This window comes from Sorghum bicolor, chromosome 1 (assembly GCF_000003195.3).
Source record: "Sorghum bicolor cultivar BTx623 chromosome 1, Sorghum_bicolor_NCBIv3, whole genome shotgun sequence".
NCBI classification, from domain to species: domain Eukaryota; kingdom Viridiplantae; phylum Streptophyta; class Magnoliopsida; order Poales; family Poaceae; genus Sorghum; species Sorghum bicolor.
In genome coordinates, this window is record NC_012870.2 from 71,497,940 (window position 1) to 71,518,284 (window position 20,345).

A 20,345-nucleotide genomic window follows, 5' to 3' on the forward strand; every position below is an offset into this window, starting at 1 on the left:
CCAAATAAAAAATCTCTTTCACCCAAAAAAGTGAATGTTGACGTGTAGGTTGACGGGGCATTCCGTACCGGCTCGCTGTTTCTTTCCTGAAAAAAGAAGGTGATAAGCTCTACTAGCCCCAAATGACAGTGCTCAACAGTTAACGAGTAAACTAATCATCGGTCGGTCCCACGCGCAAGCCATTGCGATTCCCGATTCCTTGGCGATTAACGCAACACCAACACACGAAGAAACCCGCGGATAAACGGAACGAACAAAACGATTCCCCTCCCATACGATTCCCCTCCTCGATCCCGTCACGTCTCCTGAAACGCACGCAGGTCCCTTCTTCCCTTGCCTTCCCTGTCGTCTCCTCGTCTGCTTTCGCCCCCTCGCGCAATTTCCCCAGCCCCGGCGGCGCTGCAGTCCACCGCAAGTCACCTCCTCACGAGAAGGCTCCAGCCCTCGCCGCCCCGCGCTTGTCCCCCCTGCCCACAACCCGCCCGCCCCCTTCGTGCTTGCGGCCCGCCGATCGCCGGCGCTCCTCAGGTTGGTGAAGCGCCTTTCACCTCTTCGCGTGGATTTTATTTTATTCTGTAGCGATTGTGTGGATGGATAAATTGACGGAACGAGTTCGATTTGATTCCGGCGTTTTGGCGTCAATTGGCTAGCAACCTTGGTAGTTGAACCGGCCATGCGTTGTGGGGGTGGTTTAGACGTTGGTGGTGTGGGAGAGAGTACAGATTGGTTAGCAAGCTGAAGCGTAGGGTGTAGCTGTGTAGGGCATCGAGCTGCTTTTGCAGAAGAACGCCCTTGATATGTGATCATGTGAAGGGAGCAGGTGTTAACAATTACGTTTTGGCCATTTTGGTCTTAGTGAGGAGTTGATTGATTAATCCACTGATGATTGATGCCAAAAAAAAAAACTTAGGGTAGTTCAGCTTCGGCTGCAAGCCTGCAACTATTGCTGCTTGGTGCTAGATATGGTAAGCTGGTTGAAATTTAGTTATTGGCATAGCAGAATTTCATTTTGGAATGATAGCTACTCATATGTTTGATTTGGCTTTGACGCCTTCCAAATGTACTTGTTTAAGCTTGCCCAGGAGTCCAGGACTTAATTTTGGATTTGCTTCTGCTCCAAATAGTAATTATTTTCCATTTTATGGCAGTTGTTTAATTGACTGACTTTGTCTTAATTGTGAGTATTGAAGGAACTCTGGTTTCATTGTACTGTTACTTCAATCGAGTATATGGTGGTACGCAAAATGTGAATATTTGTTTTTCCATGTAGGTGTGTGCGTCTGGCATGGCAAGGGACCTATCTACTGGCCCTGCCTTCTCTTTTCACGAATGATGTCCTTCCTTTCGAAGGACACACATGCACAAACAAGACTTAACTGGCCATGGAGAAGCCAATCGCCGTTATCAGCGCAGCTGCTTGTTGATATCCCACCTGAAATAGAGTTATCTGATTACCGGAGATTGCCAAGTTCTGGAAGTGAGAGCCCATCTGGACTTCTCCATGGCGAAGGCATCAAGGAAGAACATATCCCTGATTTGGACATTTTCTTTGAAAGGCTTTACGAATATTTCTGTGCAAAAGGGCTCAGGTGTATCATTACCAAATGGATAATAGAGGTCCTTAATGTACTTTTTATGGTATGCTGTATCGGGTTCTTTTTCTTATTTGTTGATTGGGATACTCTTATTCATTTGAAATGCGGTGTGGAGGCACTAGAATCTGGGGAGAAACCATGTGATCTGATGAAGGTCATTAAGCATGACCCATTAGTCCCCTTCACACTGCCAAAAATGATAACTGTTGGATCAATGGTCATAATGACAGCTTATGGGCTTACCAACTTCCTCAAGTTCTTTGTACAGTTAAGAAGTACACTCAATGTTCGTCAGTTTTATTATGACAGGTAACTTTTTCTGCTTATGTTTTTCCTGCTTAACCTTTTTTCTTTTTATAGTTCATAGCAATGACTTTGCCCTAATCCTGTTTACCTTCATGCAGACTTAAGGTGAATGATCTTGAGATTCAGACTATATCATGGCCCAAAATAATTGAGAAGGTTGTCCTACTCCAGAAATCTCAAAAACTTTGTGTTGTTAGGGATCTCTCAGAGCATGATATTATCATGAGAATCATGAGGAAAGAAAATTATTTGATAGGGATGGTCAATAAAGGCATTCTTTCATTTCCAATTCATTCTTGTGTCCCTGGGGCTGGCACACCTGTTGGATCACATGAGCATGGCAGAAGAAACTATCTGATACTTCCGAAGGCCCTCGAATGGACCTTAAATTGGTGCATCTTTCAAAGTATGTTTGATAGGTAAGGAAGTCTGTGACTGCTTACTTCCATTGGATCTTTTTTTTTTTCTTTCTTTTTGTAAAATATAGTTGACTAAAATGCTTTAGTCTCTTCATGACCAAGCTATGTGCTTGTTTTTACATGCTACTCTTTCTTTGGATGTTAGCTCAGCCCAGAGCAACTAGGTCATTTATGTAAGAAAAAGGGCAGCGACTAGGCCATTAAGAAGGCATAAACTGTTAAGCTGTTGCTTCAGCACATAGCTGCATCGGAACTTTAGAAGTCTGAAATAAATCAGCCAACTGTCAATACCAATCTTTATGATTTTACTTATTTTAGTTAACACTGAAGGCATTTTGTATAGAACAGAACTTCCGTCATGACATGTACTACAGTGTGTATACTTGCATAGCGGTTTCTAAGTTTTAAAACATTCTGTACTAAAGCATTTTCTAGGTGACCAGATGCATTGCGTTGTATTACTTTGTTAGCTTAAATAACCTATCCATATAGAACAGATCATTTATGATGAATCCTAGTTCCTCTCATGCATCTGAAGCTCATCCAACTGATCATGTGAAGGTTACACGCTACAATCTAGACTCCCCACCTTCCAATGCGTATACCATATGACTTTCTACCAAGCACTCATACATTGCTTCGCGATGGTTCAAATCATTGTATTTACTAATAATTTTTTTTATTTCACTAGAGTTTGCTTCCTCTTCATTGTAAATTCTTTTACTAAACATTCATTCTCCTTTTTCAGTAAATTTTGTGTAAGGAAAGAGTTTTTGACAAGCCCAGATGTGTTGAAAAAGCGGCTTATATTTGTTGGCATTGCAATGGTTATCCTATCACCCTGCCTTGTGATATTTCCATTGGTTTACGTCATTCTAAGGCATGCTGAAGAAATTTATAATCACCCCAGTACAGCATCATCTAGACGATGGTCAAACTTATCAAGGTGGATCTTTAGGGAGTATAACGAGGTAGCTGCAGCTGTAACAAATTATCTAAATGAATCTTTGGGCTCTCCATTTTTCCCTTTCTTAATTTCTGCTGCTAATCAATCTTATAGGTAGTATCTGCGAGTATTGTTTTACTAATCTAAAAGTGATTACAAAATTGCAGGTTGATCACTTCTTCAGACACAGAATGAACAACAGTGCTGTTCATTCTTTAAATTACTTGAAGCAATTTCCAACCCCACTGGTTTCCATCATGGCTAAATTTGTATCTTTTGTTTCTGGTGGCTTGGCTGGTGCTCTAATAATCATTGGATTTGTGGGTGAATCTATTCTTGAAGGACATGTAAGCCCTATTTTTTTATTGTTTCTTTGGCTATAATGCAAATATTTGCTATAAATCACTTCAAGATGCAAATACCTCCTTGGTCCTTTCTATTAGAATAGTTGTCTTACTTTATAGGATCAGTGTTCCATATAGTTGGCCGCCATAGGAAGTAGATGGTAGTGTGGGAGGGTTTGACGACATATTAGGTGAACACATTTGATCCAGTGGACTTGAGTGCATAGTTTTAACCATCGTCACCCCCATCTTTTCATGCTGCCAACAAGTGCCAAACACTTGAGGTCACAAATTGCATCATGTTAGAATTATGCATATGGATTAGATCTATGCGTGTGGTACTGTGGTAAATGCAATTATTTTATGACATATTTGCAACTTGACATAACTTCTAGGGATCTCTGCAACTTGATGTGACTTGTAGGGGGATATTAGCATTAGCATTTTCTTTCGTATTTATGTAGTACATGTATCTTATTCACTTTGTAAAATCTTATATGTTATGCCTGTAGATTTTTGGAAGAAATCTTCTCTGGTACACTATTGTTTTTGGAACAATAGCAGCTATAAGTCGGAAAGTAGTGGCTGATGAGCTTCAAGTTATTGACCCAGAAGGGGCCATGTGCCTCGCTGTTCACCAAACACATTACATGCCAAAGCGGTGGCGTGGTAAAGAGAACAGCGAACTTGTCCGAAGAGAATTTGAGACATTATTTCAGGTAACTAATTGACCTCTAGTTACAGTTCATTTAAGATAGCTTAGCTGGTTCAGAATTGTTTGTGTGCCATATATTTTGCCAACTGGCCAAGGTATTAAAGATTTTCGCATGCAAGCCATACCATCTAGCTTTAAAATGAGTGTTCCAAACTTCCAGTCCATCCATTTTTGCTGTATTCATTGACCCCATTTGAAATTCCTCATGCCATTGCAGTACTAAAAGAAATATTCTCAATTCCTTTTCTACTACCTCCATTCAATTTTGTAATGCATATTTTTATTGGAAAAGTCAAACTTTACAACTTTTTACCAATGATTATTCTAATTATATGGAAGTTCAGTGTCCAAAAGTTAGAAGACTAGATTCGTTCTTCAAAGTTCTTTCGTTGTAATGTTGATTTGGTAATAAGTGACTATAAAGAGATATTGACGGTCAAGATATCCTAAAGATTTTCTACCATTCTAAACTTGAGCACTACTTGGGGGAAATGGTGGTTTGGATCTATGCGAGAAACTGTTTTGGGAAGCTATGTAGATTCATAGAAATCTGTCTTGCATAGTTGCATTAAGATCTTGGTTCTACTTATACAGTTTATGATGGGGTATAAGCCAATCAGCTTTGTGGTTTGCTGCTTCAATTATATGGCAATAAGAATTGACTTGACAATCTGTGTGTGCAGTACACTATAATTATGCTACTTGAAGAGATGGCCTCCATTTTCATCACTCCTTACTTGCTTATTTTTGAGGTACCAAAGGTAATGTTCTGACTACTCAACATTGATTTTCATGTCATCCAAGTTTATTGACAGTTCTGAATTCTTATGATGCACAGCGTGTTGATGACATTCTGCGCTTCATCTCAGACTTCACAATTTATGTAGACGGAGTGGGAGATGTATGCAGGTCTTTGCTTCTTTTTCTTCTGTTACTTTCTTAGCGCTCATTTTTTGCTTGATCTTTGCAATACTTAACACATTTATTTCTCTATGTTTACAACAGTCTAAGCATGTTTGACTTCAAAAGACATGGAAATAGAAACTATGGGTCGCCGTTCAATGGTCTTAAAGGTCTCAGGAGCTCCCAAGGGAAGATGGAGAAATCATTCTTAAGGTACATGCAATTTCAAGTATTTCTTTTACTTATTTACTAGGCATTTAGTGTGGTTTATCACAAGTGCTGTAAAGGATTGATTAGATGAATTGTAGTACTTCAATAGTTGATTGCTCTGAAGTTTGTGGCCAGCTTGCCTGGGCTAGGCAGCACCCCAGGCATCCGATTTTGAGAGCACCTGGGCTGGATGGTGCTGTCTTGTCTGGGAAGCTAGCCGGGGCAGCAACCCAACAGGTGTACTTCTACTGTAGTGTAGTTGAATATGATGCTGGCAAATTTATGTACCATTTGAGTGCCTTAGATTACTTAGATAGTTTGTCCCTGCAAAACGTGTACCATCTAAAATGGCACCAATCAGCATATGGCCCTGTTTGGAAACAGGGGTTTCAGTAAGTCAATAATTTGGATTTACCCTACCCCTCTTCCAAACAGGCCTTAATATGGTGATTTGGTGGAAAATGTTGCCTAGGCAAATGAAAATATCCAGTATTTCTAATTTTAATCGATTGAAGGTACTTGTATATGAAGGCTTGCTTTTATCCTAAGTTTGGACAAGAGCAGTACCCTTTCTACTGTCACACCTTTTGTCGACTGCCCTGTTGACACTATAGATGTAGCAGAATATAGGCACTCACAATCTTTTAGTACTGATTAGAAGATATTCCAGGTAAGCATCATTTAGCTTCGCCTGTATAGATGTAGGTCAGTAGTCTTATAAAAGTAGTTCGAGAAAAAAAAAGTAGTCTTATAAAGCACTGAGTAACAGCTTTAGCGAGCACCATTCTATTAAGTCAACTCTGCATATTGTACACTTCGATCACATGCCTTGGTTTCGATGCCTCTATAGAGGCCTGTACTTTGCAATGCCCCTCCCCCTCCCCCTCTTCTTCCCTCCTGTTCTTTGGGAGTTCAAGATCAGAATAGGTTACCTGTCCTCAACTTTTCAAAGTTCAAACCAGATTTGTTGTCATTGCAAAACCATGAGCAGCAATATGAAGACTAATTTTGTTACATGATTGTTTTCAGTTTTCAGAGTGTCTATCCATCATGGGAGCCAAATGCTGATGGCAAACAGTTCTTATCTAACCTCCAAAAGTTCAAAGAAAAGCAAATACGTCAACAAGCGCTTGCACAATACCAAGCAATGGAAGCTTCAGGCTTTGTGGCAGGCACTAGAGGTCAAAGGGATGATACCTTCCAACAACTCAATAGTGATATTCATGGCCATGCTGAGACCACTTTGCCTCCTGTTTATAACTTGAGCCCCTTGGGATTGCTCGACACGGACCAAAGAACTCATCCATATATCCTGGACTGGTATTACGTGTGTCATCCACCACACCAAGATAGAGCTGAGGCCCCCCAATTTGAACAAGCATTCCCTGAGACTGGTGTGATCACAAGTCCACCAGCAAGGGAAACGTCTGAAATTGAAGAAGTTGGGGACTGGGACTACGAGTTGTACGAAAGGGTTCAAAGTCATCTGGGGGCATCCACATCAAGTGCTTTGTTCCGGAACACTCCAGTGAAGCACCATGGTACAGAAGATAAGACAAACAGCAATTGGTGGGCACATGCCCCTGCATATCCTTCTGGTCCCCAGGGCAGCTTCATCGAGCCTCCGGAATTTGGAAATCGATACATGACAGATCCTCATTCCAGTAATCACAGTGGCGATACATCAGAGGGAAGCATGGAGGATCTAGAGCAGAGCAATCGCAGAAGCAGCAGCGTGTGGAGGAGCCCGCAAGCTTTGTCCAAGACAAGATATATGGACGACTCTGACATTGAGGAAGGGCTAAGCCTGCATTTTGCTGATGTCCATCAGAAGGATGAAGATGATAGACACCTGGTCATGGATCATCAAGATCCCGCGCCAGCTGGTCTTCCAGTAAGAATAATACCTAGAAGCAGTGACCCTGTGTAAGCTGGTTAAACTCAACAGGACTAGTTGATGCATGTTAACGGTTGTAATTTGTCGTTTGAACCACTTCAGAGTCAAATGGTGCGTCTCGCCCATAAACTGGCAAAACAGCCACAGATTCTTTTGTACAGGTCAGTAACCTCTGTGTATATATATTATATAGCCTCCTGCTCAGACCAGGGCGGGTAAGATAGAAACATTCTTTTACAAGTTGGAAGGGTGCTTGGTTGCTGCAATGCAACACAAGTGCTTTAAAGTTCATGACTTGGTTTAGGTCTTGCAAGTTGCAGCATTGAAATGCAGAACCTGAATAAGCTAGCAATTGTCCGTTTTTTCGTGGCGTGGCTTCTAGTTCATCGTAGATCTACAGTTATGCAAACGCGGACGCCGGGGCTGATCAGCTGCAGATCCGGTGGGATCCGTTGCCGGAATCCTGTTGCCCTAGGGAGTTCGGCAGCAGGATGAGCGAAGCAATTCCTGGGCGCCTCTGTCATTCTGCCATGAAGTTTGCTGTTTTAGGGCACAGGAAGTCGTTGGCGCGGTGATTCTGCTCTCTTAGAGCCAGACAAGGAGCTTCCAGCTTTAGCTTTCTTGTCGCTCTCGAGATCGTTGTCCTTACAAAGAGGCCGTTGGTAGGTCTGAAAGTAGGTTTCGTACGCACGCAACAAGGTCGATCCCAAACTCTTGCAGCTATAGGAGCAGGCAGGCTGGAGCAGCAGAGCTCTGGAATTCCAGGGCAGACCGGCGACACGTCACACGAACGGAAGGTGACCCTGATCAGCGTATTGCCACCAGTTAATGGTAACTGCTCCATTGTAGTAGGTCTCCAAACACACAATCTGGAGAGAGAAAAAAATGGTACAACGTTGATTTAAATAATAAAGTTTCATTCACTGTAAGTGTAAGGAATGATGATGTGCAAAATAAAAGCTCTTTTGTGTCAGAGGAATCATCTCAATTTTGAAAACCACTAATCGCAATTCAGGAAACCGTGCTCGTTGCAGCCAGATCCAGCCATACTGAAGATCCCCTATTTCCGTACCGCTGGCTGTAGTGGTTGCCAAGGACCACTCCAGAGCGTCCTTTCGCCCTGCTGTCAACTTAGCGTCCCATTCTCACACAGGATGGTTTCCCGCACGTTTTGCTCCCCAATCCCCGTGGACTCCACCACAACCACCCGTCGTTTTCGCGGATTCAAACCGGCAACGAACGCAACGGCCCATCCCAAACACACTCGATCCGACCTCATCTCTCCCCACGCACCAACGGGAGAAGAGGGAGGAGTCCGCGGCGAGATGGCGGAAATAGGAAAAAAAAGGTTGGGCGGTCATTTTCCCCGACCCGAGTTGATCTACCGCACCGCAACTGCAGCTGCCCCCGAAAGCAATGGCGATCCGCGGCCACAGGCGTCTCGTACCAGGTTTGGTCCGATCCGCGGCAGTTGGGCGGTAGGTCAGCGGTAGTTGGGAGACGGGCTCAGGGCTCTTCTCGTTTCTTGCCGCCTCCGTTCGGCCGTTCGGCGTGCATGAGCATGACATGACCCGGTTAAACTAGGCGTCGGTCCTTCCGTCGTCACAACTCACAAGGCAACCACAGCCTCATCAGGAGCCCACCAGGTCCTGGAAACCCTCGACAGCCAGCCGAGAGGAGGAGGTCGGCGAAAGCTCAGCGAGCTCCCGTGAAAGCGAGGCGCCGGCCAGTGTATTACGCGCCGCTGCATGCGTGAATATTTTTCCTGGTTTCGTATCGAGGGGACAAGACAGCCAGCCGTGAGCACATATGTCACTGGAGGGAGCCAGGGATCATTGGTCTTCGGCCTTGTTTACTTCCTCCAAAAACCCAAAATTTTTCAAGATTTCTCGTCACATCGAATCTTTAGACGTATGCATGGAGTATTAAATATAGCTGAAAATAAAGACTAATTACACAGTTTGGTCGAAATTGACAAGACGAATCTTTTAAGCCTAGTTAGTCTATGATTGGACAATAATTACCATAAACAAACGAAAAAACTACAGTGTAACAAAATGTTTTGGTTGAGGAACTAAACACGGCCTTAGCCAGTTTTCAATGTAGCTGTAGGAAGTCAAATGGTTGTGTTTTCAGCTGACAGCGAGACGGTGTCGGTAAATAGGTTGAAAAATAGTGTGTCCGCGAGGAAACTTGTACTCGAATTGATGATTTTGTGTGTGGGCCAGTGGACGTTTATATGGAGGGCTTTTTGACGAGGGATGTTGGTTCGCTGAAAGTTCAAATGAATTTTGTCAGATCAGCCGTCGTACCCCGTCGATTATTCCGTTGTATGATCTCAGATTTGACCTTTTGATGTGAATGGGTAAAGTTTTGTATTGTTCCCATTCCGCTTGTTTGGCCAGATGGCACCATCTTGAGAGTTGAGTGAATCAAGTTCACAGTTTCACATGAGATCCACTTTTGGCCTTGCGAAATAAGTACTCGGTTTCACTCTAACTGGTTTAAGATTCAGGGTAATTTCCTTCCGAACCAGATACTGACCCACAGTATGCTTTCTTTTTCATTGCAGTACCACGACACACAGATTCAGGATGTTGGTATAAGTTATAACGAGGCTTGTTTATTTATAGTAATAATCTCTCACTGGTCGGCTCTGCTTCATTAAAAAAAACTCGAGATCTCGGAGCAGAGCTTTCCTATGTCACCATACCACAAGGAAAATTTTACTGAATGGTCAATATTCAGTTACCGCCATATAGGGTACTGACGACATACTTAGAACTCGACATGGATATATTATATTTCTTCCATCCATCTATTTTTATGTAAAAAAGTTAGAATGATAGATAAATGGCATGGCAATGTGGCATGACCCACCAGAGAGGTCCATTAAGCTCCAAGCTGTTGCCGACCAGCAACTTTTAAAACCTTCCATCTCCACTTGCTACTATGTACACGTGGCAACTAAAACCTAGAAACGGCAAATTAAAAATCCTACTCCATTTACATCCTAACCCACGCACCATCCCATATTTACACAAGGATCCATCCCATCGAGCAAGCACGTGCCCCCCCCTTGATGGCGTCCTCACGAGCAGGATCTTATGAGGCCGAGGCTGGCCAGGTTCTTCTTCACGAGGCTCCCGAGCGAGAAGATCCCCGCACCGCCGCCGCCGCGGCCCGCGTCGCCCTCCGTCGAGCACAGGCGCGGCCACCGCTCCTCGTCCACCCGGAGGCTCTCCGTGCCGATCCTCTGGATCACCTCGTCGATGGTCTTGGGGTCCGCGGGCCGGCCGGCCACGTCGGTGACGTGGAACACGTTCATGGCCTTGTCGCCCCTGGTGGTGATCTCGGCGTGCGTGACCGAGAGGCTGTTCTCCCGGAACACGCGCGTGACGTAGGCGAGCAGCCCGCGGCGGTCGGTGATGCGCAGCTCCAGCCTCACGCCCTGCGCACAGAGGATCGCTCAGTCTGGCGTTAGAGAATACGAGTAGACAGAGAGGTGGTGCGGCTGGGATTTCGGCCGAACACATGGCGGTGAAGTGGAAAGTTGGGCAGGGAACGAAAGAGACGGTTGCGCGCTTGGGACTTGGGAGAGTGAAGAAGAAGAAGGTGTGTGTGTGTGTGTGTGTGTGTGTGTTGGGGGGGGGGGGGGGGGGGGGGGGATCTGGTGTCGCGTGCTTTTGCTGCGGTGGCGTGGCATGGAGGGAAAGGAAGGGAGATATTCAGCGATCACGCACCTCGGATGCGCGCCTCTCGATGGCCGCTTGCAAGCATTGGATCACGCGCCGCCTCTCGGCCGCCGAGCTAATTGGCCGCCCGTCCAACCGCCTGATGTAGAACTCCTGCACCCAAGCCATGTCAGCTTTAGCTCAGTTAATAAGACCGTTGTAACAACAGGCGTGCATAGGTAGTGTCTGAATTCACCGCAGCAGCAATTCAATGAGTTTGGTATTTGTAGGATATGCGTGCTTAGTACTATAAATAAATTATGCGGTCGTGATTATTCTGCGGTACAATTTCGAAGCAGAATAATCTAGTAATGCAAATGAAACTAAAACTAAACCTTCAGTTTTAAAATGACAAGTCCAGCAAATTCAGTAAAAGGGAATTTTCATTTTCATGATAAAAAGTCGGGTTAACTTCAAGCATACACACAAGAATCACAATCAAAGCAACCAAAAGGTAAAAGTGGAGTAAAAGTGAGAGAAAAAATTGACAGAAAGGTCCGACGCGCCTAACGTAGCCAGTTACTATGGAAACATCGAGATTCCTGGCAGGAATTCCAACTGCAAGAACTCGTGATGGCCGGGAATTCAGTAATGGCGGCCCTAGTTCAGCGCGACAAAAATCAAGGTAGCACCGACCTATTTTCTCCGGGAGGAGAAAAAACATCTTTGGGGATCAACCCATCGAGAAAGAAAGAAACGCCTAGAAGGCTCACCTGCTGGGCGTGATCGCCGTCCGTATCGAACGTGCCGTGGTACACCACGTAATCCAAGTCCGTCAAGGTGCAGACGACGTCGAAGAGCAGCTTGGGCCGGTCACGGCAGCTGACGGTGACCACCGAGTACCCTCTCTCCCCCCAATCCTGCACGGCGACCGCCGTCGCGTCCGCCTGGTCGGCGCGGCACTCCGCCTCCCCGTCCTCGTTGAGAAGCTGGTGGAGCCTCCGGTCCATGTTGACGGCCGCGGCGTCTTCCCGGACCATCCTGGCGCCGAGCGCGCCGCCGCGGAGGACGTGCCTTAGCCTGGACTCGACGCGCCTGACCCGCGCCGCGTCGTCGATGGGCGCGCCCGTCTCCACGTCGCGCACGAACACGAGGGCCGCGACGCGGCCGCCGTGCGTCCACGCCCTGGCGTCGGCGATGTCGCAGCGGAGGTCGTGCAGCACGGCGAAGACCTCGGAGAGGAGGCCCGGGCGGTCGGCACCGACGAGCTCGAGCAGGGTGGGCATCGCGGGCCCAGCCCCATTCCCCACGGCGGCGGCGGGCGGTGTGCGGGGCGGCAATGCGTCCGCGGTGAGCGAGGACTCGAGGCGCGCCAGCAGGGCGTCGGCGTCGGCCACCTTGCGTCCCGAGGCGTCGGTGACGTGGAAGACGTCCATGAACCAGCGGCCGTCGTCGGAGGAGATGTAGCCTTTGCGGACGCAGACGCCGTGGTCGGACAGAGCCGCCACCGCCTCGAGCAGCACGCCGTGCTTCCTCGCGCTGTGCACCTGCACCAGCGTCGCCGTCGCGCACACGCCGTTGTCCACCACCACCCTGCGCCATCCATCGCCGACCGATCACCGACTGCTCTTTCCATGGAAGGAAAGATCCATCCAAGTCCAAGAACGAGAAACCGCAGAGAAAAAAGAGACGAAATTGCCCCCCTCCCCACCCCACCTTCCCTTACCTCGGGGTGTTCATGTGGCGCACGAAGAGCTCGTACACCTCGGAGGGATGGTACCGCTCCATCGCCGCCGGGAATCCTTCTCCTGGCCTTCGGCCTCTCCTCCTCTGCTCCGCTTCAGTTTCTCTCGACGCGGCGACGGTTTCCCTTTGGCGCGGGGACGTGGGTGCGTGCGTTTCTTTCCTCCTAGGCCGGGCAGGGCAGGGAGGCGGAGATTTCGGTTCGGTCGGAGGGATCGTGGATTTGGTTGGGACTTGGGAGCGTCGCGGCGGTTCAAAATTGGGTGCCGGGACGGTGGGTTTTCGCTCTGGTCTGGGCTGGCTGCCGCTTGCCGCCGAGCTGTGGCCTCTCCGCCTGTGTCTGTGTCTGTGTGTGTGGGGATCGCCGGGGTTGTCTCGGTCAGCGTCCGTCTAAAATGGGCGCGCGAGACCGGCGATTTCACGCAACCCTTGCCACCGATTGGTGGAGGGGGCGGGGTCTGGAGTCAAACGGCGGTCGCGGGCGAGGACCGGGCAAACGGAATGGTATGTGGTTGGGCTGCTGGGGTTGGACCGAACGGGTCCTGCTGCGAAAATTTTTATGTTTTTGCCCCCCACTACTACTAGTACCGGTAGGAGGCTACTACACATGAGAAAGGGAGACGCTGCCCGGCTGCCGTGTGGAAAAAGCTTCAGGGATCCGGTGGGAAAGTGACGAGTCAAGTGGCGTTGTCGTGGGAAGGGAGAGCGGGGGATCGCCGCCCTCTGGCCCATGCGTGGTTGCCAGCAGGCGCCTGGCAGGCAGCCTGGTGCCACGCCCACGCGCGGCGCGGAGGAGACCCCCCTTTTTCCGATTCTTTCGTGCGTGCGTCTGGATGCACGGGTACGTACACAGTAGTACTCACCATTTGCCAAGCAGGCAAGCACTCACAACCCCTTGGCGCAGTGTATTCAAACTAGTTTTAGCATCGCTGTTGTCCGTTCGCCATGGCTTTCCATTCCCGCGAGAAGATACGATCGGTGTATTGTAATGTAATGTAACGCGTTCTATACTTTGGAAACCTGGTTCGGTGTGATCCCGGGGACCGGGGTACGGAGGGAAGCTACGGCCTTGGCGAGCCTTGATAGCACCGACCGGGATCAACCACCGAGAATGGCAGCACCACGCGCACGCCGGGCTGGAGCTCGTCGACACCTGACACAGCCCACACACACACACACAGCTTGCCCGCGCGCACGTACTCCGTCCGTCCGTAGGCAAAAAGCATCCATGGTCTGATATGTGCTGCTGGCCCGCTTCCACCGAACGGTGGTCCCGAGCAGGCAGGCATCTCCACATCTGCGTCTGTTCACACGACTCCAGTGGCTGGCTGATGGGCGATGGATGGCCCAGTGCCACCGCGCGTTCCTTCCCCTGTTGCTTGCCGTCCAAGCCAACCATTACCTGGAATATGCAGGACAAGTTCCTCTTTTTCCTTGGACCTGTCACCCGGATTTCACTCGGTCAGAGAAAATCGTCAGCGTGTTAGCACATTAGAAAAGACTAAACGTGTCATGAATTCCAAGGATAAAGAGAGTACTACTGCCCGTGGTCACCATGCAAATTAAAGAACCCATCCGAAGGATACGGGGACGGACTCCTCTCCATCATCACAGGTTCTTTTCACGGGAAAGGATGTGCCGTAGGCGTTGATTAATCCAGGTTAGTTGGTGTCTAATCCATCCAGCAACAGCAACAGTGCTTCTGCTGCGACAAATTAACCTGCGATAAACTAAAACTAGGCTTCCCATCGAATCGATGTTGCTGGTCGATCGATCGCCCGTCGGAGTCTCATAGGCTCCATTTCTGTTTTCCCCAGCTGGATTTGCTTGCAAGTGAAGCACACGTTGTTATATGGGGGCAGCAGCTGCAGGTAGGGAGAAATCTGGAGAGATATCATAATTAGTGAAGCAATTCAAGTAGCAGTACGCTAGTTAATGATGCCGTCCTTTCCGCACATGCCCTTTTTCGCTTGCACAATTTCCTCCCGTCCCTGCAGATCCTACATATATGGTTGCGACTTTTGGGCTTATGATGATGAGGGACACCACACGTGATCGTTAATTCGTTCTTGCAAAGTTTACAGTACATACACATGCACATCTATATATGTTCCTACACATACACAGCGGCTCCTTTCGTCATTCCTTGATACAGTATATGCGACTGCGAGGATGGTGTGAACACTAAACGTACGTGCGTGTTATTACAGCTGCGTGTACTCGCAGTGTGGGCGTTTTCTTGCCGAAAGTGGGCGTTCCAAGCTGATAAGATCGCCGTGGAGACGGAAAGCACGCCATCTATAGCTAGTGCCGCACCAAGCACCCGGCGTTATTTATTGGCCCAATGACACATACAGTACTGGTGCGATAAGAATGTGATCCGTGCATCATTGTGGCTGCTAGGCTACTGGATCACCATGCATGCATGTGACGATCCCGTAGCGAGACCCCTCCTACTCCGTTATCGGCAACTTGCGCGTCGCTAGGCTCGGGACCGCATGGCCACGTACAGGCGGCACACACGAGAAAACGACCGTATCGCCGCCGCCCCGCGGCACCGGGGGAAACGCGCCCCCTGGATAGCGGCCGCCGGGCGGCAGATCGGTGCGGCCGGTACGTACGTGTTGCGTGCGCAGGCCCGACGCCAACACTTTCTTCGCGCTGTGGTGGGGCTGGTGGCATCGGCGGTCTGGCACCGAGCGTTCCGGTGATCACAAGTCACGGTGCGTTGCTTTTGCTGTTCAAACGCGACGTGCTCAAAACGGCTTGGTCCGCCCTGCCCTCGCCTTCCGATCGAGGACAGGAACTCCGCAATTGGTTTGGAGGCATGGCAGGCCGGCCATTGCTTGGAACTCGGGAACCCACGCCATGTTACGGGCGACACCGCTGGCCGTCGCTCGCGTGCCACGTAGCCGCCGGCCGCTCCTAAAGGGCATCCCTAGCGTTTCAAGTTCCTTTTGGCCTTTTTGGAGGGTTTAACGTGGCTCGTACACTGTGGCTACTTAAAAAAACGTGAGAAAAGCTCATCCAACTTGGCTTCATCAACTTATCTTGTTTGGTACTCTGTCCCAAAGGAACATCTATATTTAAAACACGTTCAGATTTTTTAAGTTTGATTAACTGTTACAGGGAAAGTTTTTTTTTTAAAAAAAAACTTTACAAAAAAGAAAGTAATAGTAAAACTCATACTATGTCTAACTCCTAATAATAGTAAAAGTTTTAAGCATTGTTTCAAAAAGAAAGTAAAAGTTTTAAGCAATTACCGTAATTTTGACGGCTTCGTACAGTAGAACCACGGGCGGCAGAAGGGGGCGCCGGTCTACGGCATCAACCGAGATGAACGTCCGCGACGTGCAGCGCGTGGCGCTACCCCATTGGCCATCGCGGTGACGTGGTGCGCCCTTGGGCCGCGGGTCCGGACCGGCTCCTCCTGGGGCAGCGCGCCCTCGCGTACAGTATGTGCGCCGCTCGGCCGGCTCCAAGGAAAAAGGGGAAGCAACGCGCGCGAACGTGTCGATGTCCCACGCAGTGTCACGTGAGAGTGTGAGACGCCGCCAGAGGCGCGGCATGTGCCGAGGCGCCAGCGACGCGGCGGGGCCATGTGGTACCGGTCTCGGGGCCGGGGAACCGTGAGCCGTGAGCGTGAGAACGGGCAGGCAATAGTGGTAAAAATGTATTTATTATTCTAAATTGATATTTGGAGAGGTGCTAAACTTAATAATAGTAAAAAGTTATATATCCTGTCCACCATAACTACGAATTCGATATAAATATACCATATTTGTCTTGGTAGCAGTCCACATCAGCTAGCCAGCATAGAGAGTGAAGGGAAAAAGACATCCCCGCCCCTGGCGTTTTGCTCTTCCTTTCTCTAAGCTTAGGACGCAACACTGCAGTGTGTTTTTTTATATTTTCAGCAAACACAAGATCAGATAAATGATCGCACATATATTGAATCTTGTGTTTGCTGAATATTATATGTGAATATTATCAGTTAAATGATTGCACAATCAGCACTGTTGTGGTGAATATTATATGTGATTATTTATATGTGTTAATTTATCCATTATGTATGATCATTTATCTGATCTTGTGTTTGCTGAAAATATAAAAAAAACATACTGCAATGCTGATTGTGTGCGTCCTGAGCTGAAAGAAAGGGAGAGCAAGGCACCAGAGGCAAAGAGGTCTTTTTCCCTTCACCCTCCATACTGGCCAGCTGATGTGGACTGTCACCAAGGCAAATATGGTATATTTGTATTAAATTCGTGATTCTAGTGATAAAAATGTATTTACCATTCTAAAATTGGTATCTGAAGAGGTGCTAAATTTAATAATAATAGTAAAATGTTATATATCCCGATACCGACGGGCGAGTGCCGAGGGCTTCGTTAGGCCTCTAGAAACCGAGGAGATCGCCGATGGATCACACCGTTCACACGCGGGGCGGGGGGAAACCAACCACGGCCGAGAACGCTGGGCGGCTGTCGTCGTCGTCGTGCCGCTGCACGGCGCGGCGCGGCACCACGCGAGGCCGAGCGGGCGCGCATGTGCCTCCGGCTCGCCATCACCTCGCTCCATCTCTGATTTCTTTCCATGTGCGCGTGTTTCGCCGGATCGCGTTCGTGGATTGATTCATTAATTTTGTCGCCGAGAGCATCGCCGTGTTTTTCGCCCCCCGCAAATTCGTCTCCCGCGCATCATCATCTGGATGGATTCTGCAGGGAGCGAACGAAAGCGATAGTGCCGGTACGGTACTAGCGGCATTTTAGTATTTCTGATTAAGGAACCTGATGCGTGCTGGTTTAATAATGATTCATTGATTCTGGAGATAATAAGCGCAAATAAACAGGATTCTCCTGCTTCGTCCACAATCTTGGAGGACAGCGACACCCTCGTCCTTCCATTCTTTGTTTTAAGCAAGCAATATCTTAACTGCGGTTTAGCACGAGGCCCCATCCGCCGTGCTTGCTTACTTTCGGTTGCGTCGGTGATGTCGGCCAGCTGGACGAACAAACAACCGCTTTTTTCAGACTTTATTTGCTTTATTATTTATTTTACCCGGCCTCGTGGTGAGAGAATCCAGGTCGATCACTGCGTGTATACCTACTCGTCACAGCAGGGCGAAGTTGGTGGCTGTTCGTTCACCAACCTGTCGTCTCCGGCCGTTCCGTCCCTGTCGCTTGTTGCCACGGTCTCATTCTCGTGCTGCATGGCCTTGGCTCTCATGCTCGCTCGCATGCGTTTGGCGTTCGCGTTTTGGCACTGTTGCTTGACGTGCCGACGAGCAACCAAACCATGCTGAGGGTGAGGTGTTAAGCATCACAGATTCCTATCCTATCCTACCTGCACAAAACTAGTACTAGTACTCCTAGAATTCAGGTGGGTAATGGATTCAGGGGAAACGGAACTTTTGTGGAACAAATTCTTTGGCGGTTAGATTCGCATTCCGTTCCGTTTCCGCGCGATGCGAATCCGAACGATAATGCAGATAGGGGAGGGCATCGTGGCGAGACGAGGGGTGTGACGAACACGACACGACGGCTGCCCGGCCGCTGGCGAGCTTGCATCACGTTTTGGTTCGAGATGCTCTGGCCACTTGGGACACCGGCCAGTGCACCTGGGGAGGAATGTGCCTGCCTGTCCATTCGATGCTATGCTTCCTCTGAAGATGCAGCAGCAGCTCAGCTTGCTGCTGCCTGCGTGCACAGGTCCTTCCAGTCAGGCAGGCCTGAGCGAGTGAGCCTGCCTTTGTTCGTCATTCCTCGATGCATCGCATCATGCATCTTTTTAAGCTTTGTCAAGCGGTGTAAACGAGATCAGAATCCATCAGATCGAAAGTTTGATGCAAAGCTGCGTAAGATAGGCACAAGAAGGCAGGAGGCACCGGGTCGGCGCTCATGGATATTTCGTTTTCGAGAACACGCACAAGAACTGTGTTCTTTTATTGGTTAAGATGAAAATGGAGTTTACGATGTGAGCCAAGCGAGTGGCGCGCACATTTGCTGCTTGCAGAATATACGGCCCGCACCGTCCACCGATGGCGATGGATGCATGCGGTGTGTCGATGGCTGTGCGTTGCTTCAGTCTCACCTCTGTATGTAACTGTAACAAAGACCAGTGACGAACTTATCCAGCACAACAGTTGATACGCCGGCACATCAAGCTGTAATACTCTGCTCTCTGCTCATTAGCTCTGCAGTCCAGGGTCCAGCCTCGTTATCAGGAAACAGGTTGTCGAATGCATGGCCCAACTCGGAGACATCTCATCTCAGGCACAGGCTTATCCAGCACAACAGTTCATACGCCGGCACATCAACCATCAGACGTGAAAACCACCCATGATTTTCAGCAGACACATAACGATCGAGCGCGTCATTTCGAAACAAGATTAAGCAGTGCGTAAACATACTACCGCCAAAGAGCTCCTCCAGGTGAGACATTGATAGCACGGAGCACGGCACCAGGATCATATATTCCCCGTCGCAGGAACGCACGGCACGGCCGCACAGGTCCGGCGGGGCGGGGCCCCGAGAGTGACGCGCGGCGGATGATGCATTACATGCAGATGCAGCTCATGCGGACGCCCGGGGTATTCGTCTGATCAAAACGGTGCCGCGCGTCGGCGCTAGCAGCCCATTCCAGCAGCATCAAGCGCCATGCAGGGATGCAGATGATCGGCGCGCGAGAGCATGCGATGCTTTGGATCTTCAAACTGGCGCCAAGGGGCGTGTATACTGTTCTCTTAAATCTTCTGATCCCCAAAACATTTTTGTTTGGGCAGTTCGGATCAAGCAAATTTTTATTTCAGAAGTTAATCGCAATTCAACTTCTAGCCTTCTTCAAGTGAAGAAATTTAACTTCAACTCTGTTTCAAAGGTTCCTTTTTGGAATAATACTGACTGAAACTCTGAGCTGACTTGAAGCAACGCTAAGACGAGCTTTGCAACTTTAAAACGAGAACTTGAGGAGTGAGTATTTAGGCCTACTGGTTCACTTAAATTAGCTCTGATTGCTGCAAGGTGAAGGAACTTGTACGACAAACGGTACAGCTTTTAGATTGCCAATGTCGATACTGTATTTAAGTGGAGTTGGGCATTTCATGCCAGTGCAGACCTTGGCCACTTTCTATTTGGCTGCACACATGCAAGAGCCAAGAGGGGTACTGCTGCAACCGGGGCACAACGTTATCGAAGCATAAATACGAGAATACATGGTGGATATGTGCCTATGTCGTAGATAATTAATGAGTATCAAGGTGAGATTATGGAGCTTTGATTGGTTTCGTTCTACCGTGATTTGGAAAAACAAGGTGTTGAGTTAGTATGTCTTGTGCAACATGTTTCTTAGCTCGTAGATGTGCAATTGTTAATAAGTTGGTGAAAATCTTTGAGCAGGGCACCTTCGATTGATTCTTGTGCTCAACCTTGGTGCTATGATCTCAAGGGAACATGTTTAAGCTTTGCCACTTAGCTCGTCACGAAGGTGATTCCTGGATCGCGGCCGGCTTCAGGAGTTTGGCGCCACTGTTCGCGTTTGGCGCTTGACGTTGCACTGCTTTCTTAGTCGCACATTTGTTTGCCACTTAGTACA

At 48.4% G+C, this 20,345-nt stretch overlaps 2 protein-coding genes and 1 long non-coding RNA gene across 3 annotated transcripts; 2 read left to right on the forward strand and 1 right to left on the reverse strand.

Annotated features, from left to right (window-relative positions):
• Positions 259-7,643, forward strand: LOC8054341 (autophagy-related protein 9). The gene is made up of 10 exons (XM_002465512.2): positions 259-528; positions 1,271-1,904; positions 2,000-2,320; positions 3,069-3,291; positions 3,434-3,613; positions 4,123-4,329; positions 5,009-5,086; positions 5,164-5,234; positions 5,331-5,441; positions 6,468-7,643. The coding sequence occupies exons 2-10, from the start codon at positions 1,330-1,332 to the stop codon at positions 7,366-7,368; spliced, it is 2,667 nt and encodes an 888-aa protein (XP_002465557.1). The 5' UTR covers positions 259-528; positions 1,271-1,329; the 3' UTR covers positions 7,369-7,643.
• Positions 10,111-13,229, reverse strand: LOC8054342 (ACT domain-containing protein ACR8). The gene is made up of 4 exons (XM_002468133.2): positions 12,736-13,229; positions 11,783-12,602; positions 11,079-11,183; positions 10,111-10,786 (listed from the first exon to the last, which is right to left on the reverse strand). Exons 1-4 carry the CDS (start codon positions 12,795-12,797, stop codon positions 10,427-10,429), a joined length of 1,347 nt encoding a protein of 448 aa, XP_002468178.1. The 5' UTR covers positions 12,798-13,229; the 3' UTR covers positions 10,111-10,426.
• LOC110431925 lies at positions 17,174-18,214 on the forward strand. The gene is made up of 2 exons (XR_002449400.1): positions 17,174-17,501; positions 17,605-18,214. It is a non-coding gene; the product is annotated as an uncharacterized LOC110431925 (long non-coding RNA).